General features: G+C 40.4%; 1 protein-coding gene across 1 annotated transcript in view; it reads right to left on the reverse strand.

Annotated features, from left to right (window-relative positions):
• Window positions 1–1212: 1212 nt before the first annotated feature.
• The window catches only part of PLPPR4 (phospholipid phosphatase related 4), a gene marked incomplete at its 3' end in the record, with an annotated part of 46030 nt that continues 33268 nt past the window's right edge, over window positions 1213–13974 (reverse strand). The window contains exons 5-7 of the mRNA XM_081322147.1: window positions 6671–6728; window positions 4451–4624; window positions 1213–2550 (exon numbers count right to left, since the gene is read on the reverse strand). Coding sequence (XP_081178273.1) covers window positions 1213–2550; window positions 4451–4624; window positions 6671–6728 — 1570 coding nt within the window. The remainder of the gene's footprint in view (window positions 2551–4450; window positions 4625–6670; window positions 6729–13974) is intronic.

Below are 13974 nucleotides of genomic sequence, written 5' to 3' on the forward strand. Positions count from 1 at the left end.
TGCTTGGGATTTCCAAACATGTTCCTTCATTAAATTCAGGTCACTTCTGGAAGCAGAAGCACAACTCAGTTTTTGGGAAAAGAATAACAGGGGTCCTTTGTCGTGTCTGTGATGTTCCAATGTTTAAGGCCACACCTGCTAATTGATTAGGCAATCTGACTTGTAAGATTTATTTGCACTGTTACAACACAGTGGTTGTGATCGGGCTGAAATGCTAGCTAATCAACGATGACCTGAAGAAAAAAAAAAGTAAGCGATGAGGCAAACTTGAGAACCTGTTCAAAATGAAGAATTTGAATTAGTGCTGTAAGAAATCCCTATCTTTTTTTAAAAAAAAATTAAAAGCACAATTTATTTAAATTAATCCCAAGCTATCTCATTAAAAAGCAACCTCTATCTCTATAGCACCTGTAACTGAATAAAGTTTGGAGAAAAGCAAAAAATAAACTAACTCGGGGCGAGGGGGGGGAATCATTCAACTCTCATGGGATATCATCTTTTCTTTCTGTTCTCTTTTTGGCTCCAGAAAATCTCTCAAAGAACTACACAAAACGTTTTGCAATCATCCGAGATGAAAATTGCACTATAGCAAAGCTGTATTGATTTTTGATACTTTTCTATTCTAAATGAATGCAGTTAGCATGTGTTTTCAGCTAGATTACTCAGAAAGAACTCGCACATCAAAATGTATTGTGTTTAGAGAGCTGCACAGGAGTAGAAGTTTTCTAAAATGTAAAGTTAGAATCAGCACCATTTGGTATTAAATTTTGGTGCAAAACCCGCAAAGATGAAGTACAACTCTGGTACAGCTTTTGCTTATTTTTTTTAAAAAAAAAAATGCTTCCCTTTGACCATGAAATAGAGATGAGTTGAAAAGTTGGCACATTCAGGAAATAAGTGGTCTCGTTTTAAGACCGCTCCTTTTTACTGACAACAGATCCCGCCGGAAAAACATTTTGATTCTGAAAACAAAAGCTCGCTCCCCTTTCATTCGGTTCTTGCATTGTGCTTTTTTTCCCCCCGCGACATGAAATTCACAAATTCATGCACAATCACTACACATCAGCAACATCCATAAACAGTCAGGCTGATGGTCAATAGTTGGCACATCAAGAATATTTCGGCATCAGCTCTAAAAATAAAGAGAGTACAACGCTCGCACCCGAACCGTGTTGATCGTAGTGGTGTTTGTTTTGGCCGAAGCACCAGCCCTCATTCCTTGTAAGCTCTCGTCGGAGACGTGCCTTTGTAGAAGATATTCCTTGTGTTCTCTGGGCTGCTGCCTCTTTCGGGAATTAAAATGATATTCCCTTTTCTCCGAAGTGTTGAGTCACGGCTAGAAGAAATGGACAGGGTCTCTGAGCCAATCTCGCTGCCTTCTACAGGGGTCACTCTTATTGTGGTGATCCCATGATGATGGTGGTCACCGCCCTCGATATTGCTCCTTTTCCGGTCCCCAGTACAGTAACTGTCTTTCAAAGAATCACTGCTCTCAGAGTCTCTGTTGAGGTCATTGAGCTCGTACGTTTGACGGAGGCTTCCTTTTTCCGGGGCTTTCCATTTCCAGGACCCACTGCCTTCTCCTTCGGATGGCATTTGGATGATGGGGCGGCTATTCTCGGGATGGGCCTCTACTCTTACAATACTGCTTGGCTCGTGATCGGTTAAGGTTTTGTAGCGGATCGCTCCCGTACAGGTGACTGTACCGCCATCGGAGCCCTTTGGGCTGCCTTGAAGAACTCCTTGTTGCTTTGACATGGCTATCACCTGCATGATCCTCGGCTGGCTGTTGCTTCTGCATCCAACTGTCTTCTCAGCAGCTTTTAACCACTTCGCTCGAGCAGAACTCGTTTTGGGAGACATATTCACATTTTCCTGGGTCTCTTCAGGGATGTGCACAAGCTGAGAAGATCCTGGACGTGACTGAATAGAGACTCTGGGTACCCCAGATAGGCCAGCACTGTTACAGCCTGGCATGCTACCAGGTTGAATTTTTAGGTACTGATTGCTTGGACCATGGTGATCTCCATTCATACCCACCCTAGATGGCTCAGAGCTTGACCTCATTTCAATGGCTCTAGGCGGCGACTGTCCGGAATTGGTTTCGATGACCTGCAGGGACAGTTTCCGACTTTCGTTCTTGTTCTTCCACTGAGAGAGAAGTTGCTTCGAGCGGGCGGAATCCATAGATGCATGTATGGTTGCGTTCCGTCGAGCTGACTCCTCTACTGCAGGTGTGTTGACTCTTGGCAAGGTGTTGCTGAATGTGACCATGTTTTCCTTTCCCATCGGACTTCGTGGCATTATGATCTCGACATCAGCATTTGCTCTCTTAAGGTTTGTCAAGGAGCCGGTGTCTCTGTGGTTCCTGTTCAACATGTTCTCCACGTGGTGAGTAGCGATCGCATCATTACCACTACCACTTTTCCCTGGTAAAATTCGATTGGGATCTTGGCTTAGGTCAGGCAAAGGTCTCAAGGACTCTCTATGTAAGTTACGACTGAACATGTTGTCTTCACTTGGCAGAAAGTTCCCCACAGCATACAGACCCTGGTATTTGAAAGGAAAAATAAAAATAAAACACTTTTATGGAAGAGAAAATATTTATGGACACTTTGGTAAAAGACAGTTAAATTTCTCAAGTGTTATGGGTAGAGAACAAACTCTTAAAACTGCTAATATATCAGCCAATATAGATAGATTTTTTTTCCCATAGTGGGAGTACACATATTCCTAGCAATTATTTCGATCTGTCTCTGTCTCAAGATCCCTAAGGAACAGTTTCACCAGCAGTTGGAAGAGGCAAAGGAACATGAAAAGACATCGGTGGGTAACTTCGCTCCTTTATTACATTTCTTTAGTTAAGAAGAAGTTGCAATATCTCAGGCCAATTTCAGAAGAGTTTAGCTATTTAAAAGGACAGCCCTTTTTCAGTCTGACAGCTTTGAGTCTAATTCTGAGGAAGGAAACCAGAATCAACAAAGTCCAGCATTTTAATAAGAGCAGAGGCAATAAGGTGCTCCTCCTATAGCCAGTTGCATAACATATGAAGGACTACATGAAGCCTCCAGGCTTTGTCCTGCCCCCAAGAGCCCTCTAAAATCTAATGCTGAATTATAGGTTTAAATGTGGCAGAACACTAAATAGATGGGAACCGACATTTTATTTATCTCGATCCTACACAACTTTTAAAGTAAAACTTTGGTATCCCTCTGAAAGAGGTGTGGACCTCAGTGCAGAAAAGGATGCACATCCTCCCCCCAGTATGTAGGAAAAGGGCTGGAGTAAGATAATCCTGGGGGATTCTCCATGCCTCATGCTTTACTACCAGTATGAGAGACTTTTGAGATAGCACAAGCAGGTTACTATGGCTTAATATAGCATTTGGGGAGGCTTGGTGGAGCAGTGGGCTAATGCCTCCTTAAGTAACACCAGCTGCCTGCAATTAGTGCAGGTTCGCATCCCACCAGGCTCAAGGTTGACTCAGCCTTCTATCCTTCCGAGGTAGGTAAAATGAGGACCCAGATTGTTGGGGGCAATTAAGCTGACTTTGTAATAATGCCGCTTGGGGTGTGTGTGAAAGCCCTAATAAGCAGGCATATACATAGAATGAAGGCTACTGCTAAGCTTGTAAGCCGCCCTGAGTCTTCGGAGAAGGGCGGGATATAAATGGAATTAAAATAATAATAAAAAAATTTCCCAAACCAAATACCCTCCAGAATTGCCTAGCCAGCATGGCTCTTTGGGGAATTGATGTCCACAAATTTGGGAGGTTGCAGAGAGCTGACCCCGGGGCCTGTCCAGTTATATTTTTGCCTTTCCCAAAAAAGACATCAACAACAATAATAGGCATTGCAAAAGACCAAAGCATTGCTCCTTGTGGCCTCACTGGGCATTTTAATTGTTCCAAGGATATCTACATGGGATCAATGGGAATCCTTTGAAATAAAGGTTTGACACTTTCTACTGGGCCAACTTTCCATGCACTATTTGCTTAATCAAAATAACTTCTGGAGAAAAACAAGAAGAACATAGCACTTGCTGTAAAATTATATACGGATACAAAAAAAAAGTAAGACCAATGTGAACTAGGTTATAGTAAGCACCATGATATCCCATCCATGATTCCCAGAGCTCTGCATAGGAACAATTTGTCATGCAGTTGCATACATAGTTCTGCTGTCCTTCATTAATTTCCTACTAAAGAGAAAGAGCGATTTGCTCAAGATTGCCCAAGTGAGCTTCATGAAGGCTTATAGAGCCCTAAATATATTGTATTATCTTATGAAAAGATTATCGGTGCCCTTTCCATTTTCCAAGGACATCTGTTCATTTTTAGAAGCACATTGTAGAGAGTCAATTTGAATAATGTACATGAGACATCTAAAAATCACACAAGACCTAATTTATAAGACATGTAGGTAATTCTGAGCGCTGGCATTCTACTTACCAAGTAGAGGGCAATTCCACCCCCAATTAAAAAGCCACAATAAACATCCACTGGATGGTTTTTGTACTGGGTGATGCGTGTCAGGCCACATATGATTCCGCAGATGATAAAAGCAAAGACTAGAAGTGGTTTCAGAAGTTTAGAGGAGTCGGTTAGCGTAGAATTGAAGTACATCTTTAAAAGAAATGCATTTTTAAAAAAAGTTTAGTGACATTTCCCCATGGAATGGTAATCTTTCTTTTCCTGTTTTTTGAAGGAGGGTAATAAAGGAAACGTAATAAAGGTAATAAAGGGACGCGGTGGCTCAGTGGGTTAGGACGCTGAGCTTGTCGATCAGAAGGTCGGCAGTTTGGTGGGTCGAATCCCGAGTGCCGCATAACAGAGTGAGCGCCTGTTACTCATCCCAGCTTTTGCCAACCTAACAGTTCGAAAGCATGTAAAAATGCAAGTAGAAAAATAGGGACCACTACGGTGGGAAGGTAACAGCGTTCCGTGCACCTTTGGCGTCTAGTCATGCCAGCCACATGACCACGGAGACGTCCTCGGACAAACGCTGGCTCTTCGGCTTTGAAATGGAGATGAGCACCGGCCCCTAGAGTTGGAAATGACTAGCATGCATGTGCGGGGGAACCTTTACCTTTATAATAAAGGAAAACAAACAAAAACCCCTTGGGCTATTTTGAAAGAAGAAAAAAAAACCCTAAATTCAATTGATATGTTGTGAAGTGAGTCAAGGGTTTTCTCCTTGCTATTTGGAATTTGGGAGAAAAACGAAAGTGCCCACCATGACGTGGAGTGAGAATAACAGTGATGGGAACTATAAGAATTTTCTTATTGTTAGTTTACAAATGGAATTAAAATGAATAGCTCAGTTTCCTGAGGGAATGGGTTAAGAGAGGGTCAGTGGCTCTTTCAGATAGTAACTTCTATCTGACTCTGAGAACATGGAACCAGGTGAGGACAAGTCAAACTTCAAAATGTCTTCTGACTCAGTGGAGTGGTGAGGTGAAAGACCCACTTTGACACAGAACTCCAAACTCCACTGAGTAATTTCTAAAGGTGTGAACTGAGCACCTGTCAGTATGAATCAGCCAGGAAATTTATTTGGAGGTGTTATGGAAATTGCACAGGAAGAGCCAAGTGCTAATGGAACCAGATCAGAGCTGCTTATCTCACAAAGCCTTTTGAGAAAAGAAGGACCATCTTCCATATTGTAATAGGCTAACTTCAATGATAATCTTACCACCACCAACCTCCACCCTTCTGTGAATGCCATTAGAAATAACCAGATATGTCTTTTCACATCACTACTTCCTACTAAAGATATTGGAGATGTCTGGATGTAGTCTGGATGGGGTGACATCTTAGCTTAATAGCAGGGAAGAACCATAGTTGAAAGCCCTCCAAATATTTCAAAAATTAAATCCTCCATGCATTGTGAGAAACACTTTCGGTGGCTAGAGGAAAAAAAAGTGCAATTCTATGCCATGTCCACTTATCAGGAAATAAGAGTAATCGGTGTCAAAAGGGATATGAGCCATGTGCTTTCATGCTGAATTTTCAGTGACTTGGGTTGAAAAATTAGAAGACTGATATAAATACTGAAATATTGACTCATTTCTGATATTCATTTATTCCTTGATGTCTATGGAGAGTCTCAGTCATCCAGGTCATGGTTACCCTAAAGTTGCTTTTTCAAAAGGCAACTGGCTTTCATTCGACTTCCTCCATTCTCCACCATTCTGTCAGAACCAAAGAAACTTCTCGTTCTTTGATGGCCTACATTTTCAATCGTGAAAAAGTTCCTTTTCATTTAATGCACATAAATCAACAATTAATGGTGAAAATGAAAGTTGTAGATATCTGCAACCTGTCACAAAATGCTGCTCTTACCTGGATGTAAATTCACTGATTACACTGGGTGTTACTTAGGAGTATACATATGCATATCACATTTGTATTATTGTGATTTGGCCCTGCTTCTCTACACTGCTTTTAAAAGTATTTCCTTATTCCAAAAAGACAGGAGATTTAATAAAAATTGTATTTCTACCAATTCTAATTAATCTCTAATTTTTCTATTTCACTTCTTTGAAAAAAAAATGGTTGGCGTGATTCCTCTTTATCATCAGGCTGTTTTATACAAGGGAAGAAATGATATTCTGATTCCCGCCCCCCCAGCTCTTGTACACATTAATACGAAGAGGCTTAATTACTCACCGAAACATACACAGCTGCAAATGCTGCCAGGGTGGCGTGTTGTGAAGGAAATGACTTTCTGCAAAGGAAGGACATTCAAATTAAATTTCTCACTGAAAAGACGTTCTCCCAAGCCCGATTTAAAAATAACCTAAATCACCGGGTGGTCCAATTTGGTTACCGTGTTTAACCTACAAGCTTGTATTCTGGGAAATTATTATTAATTATCAATTTTTTAAAAAAATGACCTTTTGGTATTTTGTAAAGAATGACTGCTGTAGCTCACATTAACCAACAGTAATAAGACATTTTTACTGCACTGATTAAAATCCTGAATGAAGAAAATTTCTAATTATGACAGAGTGAATGTTGCATAAAGATTTGGCAATAGCTCATTTCTTGCCATTAATTTTCCCAGTGACTGGGTAAGCATTGCACCCATCAATTAAAACTCTTTAACCCACTGCCCCAAAATTGGCAGCAGAATTCTCCTCCTCCAGGATTATTATCTGTGCTTACTTGATGATTTGCTAATAATCACCACCCAGGTTTTTTTTAAAGCTGTAAAGAAATAGATATCTCAGAAAGTCTTGATCCATGGTGAGGCTGGCAATTAAGATGTTCAAGTAGCACAAAAGAAATCTAGAAAACCTTAAAGCAGCATTTCTTAAAGTGTAGTCCAAGGACTCCGGAGTCCCCTACCAGACTCTCTCCTGGGTCCACGAAATCAAATTTATTTACCAGACTTTGAAGATACTTGCAAGAATTAAAACCATGTCACTCTTCTTACTGTTTTTAGTTGTTAAAAAATACAGGTTTTGTTTAACATGCTAATGTTTACGTTAAAATCTAACATACGTTTAATATGCTCAACATTGTTTATTTAATAGGTTTAATGTTGTTACTTTTATGTGATTCAATAACTATTCGACTAACACAACAATTTTAATTTTTAATATGATAAATATCGATAAATGTAACCCACACAGTCTAAAGCTCTTTTGGGGCACTCTATTAATTTTAAAGGGACGCGGTGGCTCAGTGGGTTAGGACGCTGAGCTTGTCGATCAGAAGGTCGGCAGTTTGGCGGGTCAAATCCCGAGTGCCGCGTAACAGAGTGAGCGCCTGTTACTCGTCCCAGCTTCTGCCAACCTAGCAGTTCGAAAGCACGTAAAAAATGCAAGTAGAAAAATAGGGACCACTACGGTGGGAAGGTAACAGTGTTCCGTGTGCCGTTGGCGTCTAGTCATGCCGGCCACATGACCACGGAGACGTCCTCGGACAAGCGCTGGTTCTTCGGCTTTGAAACGGAGATGAGCACCGGCCCCTAGAGTCGGAAACGACTAGCACGCATGTGCGGGGGAACCTTTGCCTTTTACCTATTAATTTTAAAAGTGGAAAGGAGTCCTGAAAACAAAAGCTCAAGAAATACTGCTTCTAAAGGTTGATTAAAAAGTGCATAGTAGATAGGAAAAAGGTTTTTAACTAATTATTTCATTTTTTTATCTTGTGGAGGGATGTTTTAATATTTATCTCTCTAAAAAGAACTCAAAAACTTAATTGTTGTACTGAAAATATTTCTAGAAGGCAACATTTAGGAAACGCTTCTTCTCAAATTCAATATATAGCCAACTTTGGCTGATCTGCAATGTTGAACCTGATTAGGACTCGGATAGGGACCACCTTGGCTAAACCTGAGGAACCTTGGTGGAGCCGTGGTTAGAATGCAGTATTGCAGACTAACTCTGCCCACAGCCAGGAGTTCGATCCTGGCCAGCTCAAGGTTGACTCAGCCTTCCATCCTTCCGAGGTCGGTAAAATGAGGACCCAGATTGTTGGGGACAATAAGCTTACTCAGTAAAACACTTAAGAGAGTGCTGTAAAGCCCTATGAAGTGGTATATAGGTTTAAGTGCTATTGTTGTTGCTAAGTGTTACTGCTAAACTGCAAGGTTCAAGAAAACATTCTGGTAGAAGGTTATGGCAAACCATTTCTTTACTTTTGTCAAGATAGTGATATCTCCATGAAGTAATTGAAAATTAAAGTCCGCTTGAGGAGACTTGAGTGCACTCAAGCAAAGTCTATGATGTATCAAAGCTTATGCATGAAGCATTTGTACATGAAAATCCTCACTGGAGAATATACAATAACCTATTCTGAGATAGGTATTTTTAAAAAAATATTGAGGCCATCTCAAAAATAATTACTGTAAATCTGAGAAGTTGAAATAAGATTGTTAGGCTTTTTTTTCTTTCTAAAGAACTGAGTTAGACTGTCTTCTTTTAAAATTAAGACTTTATATATTCATTTTCTCTGGAAAAAGAAAAACTTGGGCCACATTTTAGCCTGCTATCTACAAATGCTATTACGGTATCTAAATATCTGTTTATAAATCACTTAATTTTACGCATGATGATTACTCTTTGAATACAGACAGTAAATGGATGTACAGAGAGGTATTCACATCTTCTTTGCAAATTCTAAATGTGTGTTTTTCTTAGAACATTGTATTAAGCATTTGGGGAGAGAGTATAGGAGCAGGAAAATATTGTTCAATTACGGCCTCGGCCTATTATTAAGGAAATCTTTCGCATTGTTGCAATCCATTTTGTTGAAAAATTACCTTTTTTTTTTAGTAAGACACAAACCCCTGCAATTGTAGCCCACTTACTCACTGCCATTTTCAAGCAACTGAAATGTCCATCCATTTTGTTACTATCCTTACTTATAAGGGTAGTCCTTAACTTACAGCCAGTGACCATTGAAAGTTGTAACGGCACTGAAAAAAGTGACAGATGACCATTTTTCAGACTTACAACCACTGCAGCATCCCCATGGTCATGTGATTTACATTTGGATGCTTGACAACTGGTTCATATTTATGACGGTTGCAGGGTCCTGGGATCAGGTGATCCCCTTTTGCGACCTTCTGACAAGCAAAGTCAATGGGGGAAGCCAGATTCACTTTACGACCGTGTTACTAATTTAGCACGTGCAGCGATTCACTTGACAACTATGACAAGACAAGTCGTAAAATGGGGCAAACCCCACGGAATAAATTTCTCACTTAGAAACATACGTTCTGGGCTCAGTTGTGGTCGTAAGATGAGGACTACCTGTAGTTAGGAAAATTGAGAGCCATTGAGAATTGCATCAATTTCTCTCTGTAGAATTCTACCCTCTTTTATCTGTTTCTATATATGCTATTTCTTGGATATGCTAATGTATGGCAGAATACAGCCAAGGGGTTTGATCCACATTAACACAGCAGAGGTAGACTCAAAAAAGACCAGCTGCTTTTGGTTCATTCCAGTGTCACCTATCTGTCAATCAGTCCAACAAAGGTAATTTACCTGAAGGTAACTACCTTCATCCCAGCTAATTTTGATGCTAATTGTAGCCATCAGGCATCACATCATGGAAGGGAATCATGGAATGGACATTTAGGCATTTCACTTCCTGCTTTTGGCTAAAAATTAAATTGGCAGCTAATGCATTAGGGTTGTAGCTAAGAGCAAAGTAAGAGAAACACAGCTATTTATCACCTTTACTGAGACACCAATGTCCTTGGGTTCTTCCCAACTGTCATCCTGAAAAAGTCATTCCAAAATTGACCGAATTACGTTTTTCCCATCTGATTTCAATAAAGCCTATAAAAACTGCTTGATTCTTTTTTCTTCATCTCTTGCAGCCTCCTTTACTCAATGTGTCACTTTTTAATATATATATATATATATATATATATGTATATATATATATATATATATGTATATATATATATATATATATATATATATATATATATATATATATATATATATATATATATATATATATATATATATATATATATATATATATATATATATATATATATATATATTCAATGAAGCTATGAGCTATGCCGTGCAGGGCCACCCAAGACGGACAGGTCATAGCTGAGAGTTCTGACAAAACGTGATCCACTGGAGAAGGAAATGGCAACCCACTCCAGTATCTTTGCCATGAAAACCCTATGGACAGTACCAAAAGGCAAAACGATATGACGCTGGAAGATGAGCCCCTCAGGTCGGAAGGCGTCCAATATGCTACTGGGGAAGAGCAGAGGGCTAGTACTAGTAGCGCCAGAAAGAATGAAGCGACTGGGCCAAAGCCGAAAGGACGCTCAGCTGTGGATATGTCTGGTGGTGAAAGGAAAGTCCGATGCTGTAAAGATTTTTTCTCCATAGGAACCTGGAATGTAAGATCCATGAATCAAGGAAAGCTGGACGTGGTCAAACAAGAGATGACAAGACTGAACATCGACATCTTAGGTATCAGCGAACTAAAATGGACAGGAATGGGTGAATTTAATTCAGATGACCATCAGGTATACTACTGCGGGCAAGAATCCCTCAGAAGAAATGGAGTAGCCTTCATAGTCAATAAAAGAGTAGGAAAATCAATACTGGGATACAATCCTCAAAATGACAGAATGATCTCAGTTCGAATCCAAGGCAAACCATTCAATATCACAGTAGTCCAAGTCTATGCCCCAACCACCAGTGCTGAAGAGGATGAAATTGACCGGTTCTATGAAGCCCTACAGCACCTTATAGAAGTAACACCCAAAAATGATGTCCTTATCATCATGGGGGATTGGAATGCTAAAGTAGGAAGCCAAAAGATAACTGGAATAACAGGCAAGTTTGGCCTTGGAGTACAAAATGAAGCAGGGCACAGGCTGATAGAATTTTGTCAAGAGAATACGATGATCATAGCAAACACTCTTTTCCAACAACCCAAGAGACGGCTCTACACATGGACATCACCAGACGGTCAACACAGAAATCAGATTGACTATATGCTCTGCAGCCAAAGATGGAGAAGCTCTATACAGTCGGTAAAAACAAGACCAGGAGCTGACTGTGGCTCAGACCATGAGCTTCTCCTTGCAAAGTTTAGGCTTAAACTGAAGAAAGTAGGGAAAAGCACTAGGCCACTCAGGTATGAATTAAATCATATCCCTGTTGAATATACAGTAGAGGTGACAAATAGATTTAAGGAATTAGATCTGATAGACAGAGTGCCTGAAGAACTATGGACAGAGGTTCGTGACATTGTACAACAGGTAGCAACCAAAACCATCCCAAAGAAAAAGAAATGCAAGAAAGCAAAATGGCTGTCTGAGGAAGCTTTGCAAATAGCTGAGGAAAGGAGGGAAGCGAAAGGCAAGGGAGAAAAACATAGATATGCCCAATTGAATGCAGAATTCCAGAGAATAGCTAGAAGAGATAAGAATGCCTTCTTAAATGAACAGTGCAAAGAAATAGAAGAAAACAATAGAATAGGGAGGACAAGAGATCTTTTCAAGAAAATTGGAGAGATGAAGGGAACGTTTCATGCAAAAATGGGCATGATAAAGGACCAAAATGGCAGGGACCTAACAGAGGCAGAAGAGATTAAGAAGAGGTGGCAAAATTACACAGAAGAACTATACAAGAATGAGCTTAACGTCCCAGATAATCACAATGAGGTGGTCACTGACCTCGAGCCAGACATCCTAGAATGTGAGGTGAAGTGGGCCTTAGAAAAGCTGAGCAACAACAAAGCTAGTGGAGGTGACAGTATTCCAGCTGAGCTATTCAAAATCTTAAAAGACAGTGCAGTAAAAGTGCTACACTCAATTTGCCAGCAAATTTGGAAAACTCAACAGTGGCCACAGGATTGGAAAAGATCAGTTTACATTCCAATTCCAAAGAAAGGCAGTGCCAAAGAATGTTCAAACTATCGCACCATTGCACTCATTTCTCATGCTAGTAAAGTCATGCTTAAAATCCTACAAGCTAGACTTCAGCAGTATGTGGATCGAGAACTACCAGAAGTACAGGCAGGATTTCGAAGAGGCAGAGGAACTAGAGATCAAATTGCCAACATACTCTGGATCATGGAGAAAGCTAGGGAGTTCCAGAAAAACATCTACTTCTGCTTCATTGACTATGCTAAAGCCTTTGATTGTGTGGATCATAACAAACTGTGGCAAGTTCTTAAAGAGATGGGAGTACCAGACCATCTTATTTGTCTCTTGAGAAACCTATATGCGGGTCAAGAAGCAACAGTGAGAACTGGACACGGAACCACTGATTGGTTCAAAATTGGGAAAGGAGTCCGGCAAGGCTGTATACTGTCGCCCTGCCTATTTAACTTATATGCAGAGCACATCATGAGAAAGGCAGGGCTAGATGAATCAAAAGTTGGAATTAAGATTGCCGGAAGAAATATCAACAACCTAAGATACGCAGATGATACCACTCTAATGGCAGAAAGTGAAGAAGAACTAAAGAGCCTCTTGTTGCGGGTGAAGAAGGAGAGTGCAAAACTTGGGTTGAAACTTAACATTAAGAAAACCAAGATCATGGCATCTGGCCCTCTCAATTCTTGGCAAATAGATGGGGAAGAAATGGAGGTAGTGACAGATTTTGTTTTCCTGGGCTCCAAGATCACTGCAGATGGGGACTGTAGCCAAGAAATTAAAAGACGCTTGCTCCTGGGGAGGAAAGCCATGGCAAATCTAGACAGCACACTAAAAAGCAGAGACATCACCCTGTCAACAAAAGTGCGTATAGTCAAGGCTATGGTCTTCCCAGTTGCAATGTATGGCAGTGAAAGTTGGACCATAAGAAAGGCTGAGCGCCAAAGAATTGAGGCCTTTGAACTATGGTGCTGGAGAAGACTCCTGCGAGTCCCTTGGACTGCAAGGCGATCAAACCGGTCAGTCCTAGAGGAGATCAATCCTGACTGCTCTTTAGAAGGCCAGATCCTGAAGCTAAAACTCAAATACTTTGGCCACCTAATGAGAAGGAAGGACTCACTGGAGAAGAGCCTAATGCTGGGAAAGATCGAGGGCAATAGAAGAAGGGGACGACAGAGAATGAGGTGGCTGGATGGAGTCACTGAAACAGTAGGCGTGAGCTTAAATGGACTCCAGAAGATGGTAGAAGACAGGAAGGCCTGGAGGAATGTTGTCCATAGGGTCGCGATGGGTCGGACACGACTTCGCAGCTAACAACAACAATATATATATATATATATATATATATATATATATATATATATATATATATATATATATATATATATACAGAAAATTGGAGAACAGGCCTTGTCTTGCTGGTGGCAAGCAACTTCAGAAGTCATTTTTACCTGAAGAACATACTAAAATATTCTATGTAAATTACAAAACAAACGCTTGCCTTGTGGAAAAGCAAAATATGTGGACAAGTACCATAATCAGGCTGACAAGGATGTACATACATGATGAACAAGGGATAACAAATACCAAATAA

This window comes from Vipera berus (assembly GCF_964194415.1).
Source record: "Vipera berus genome assembly, chromosome: 3".
NCBI classification, from domain to species: Eukaryota; Metazoa; Chordata; class Lepidosauria; order Squamata; family Viperidae; genus Vipera; species Vipera berus.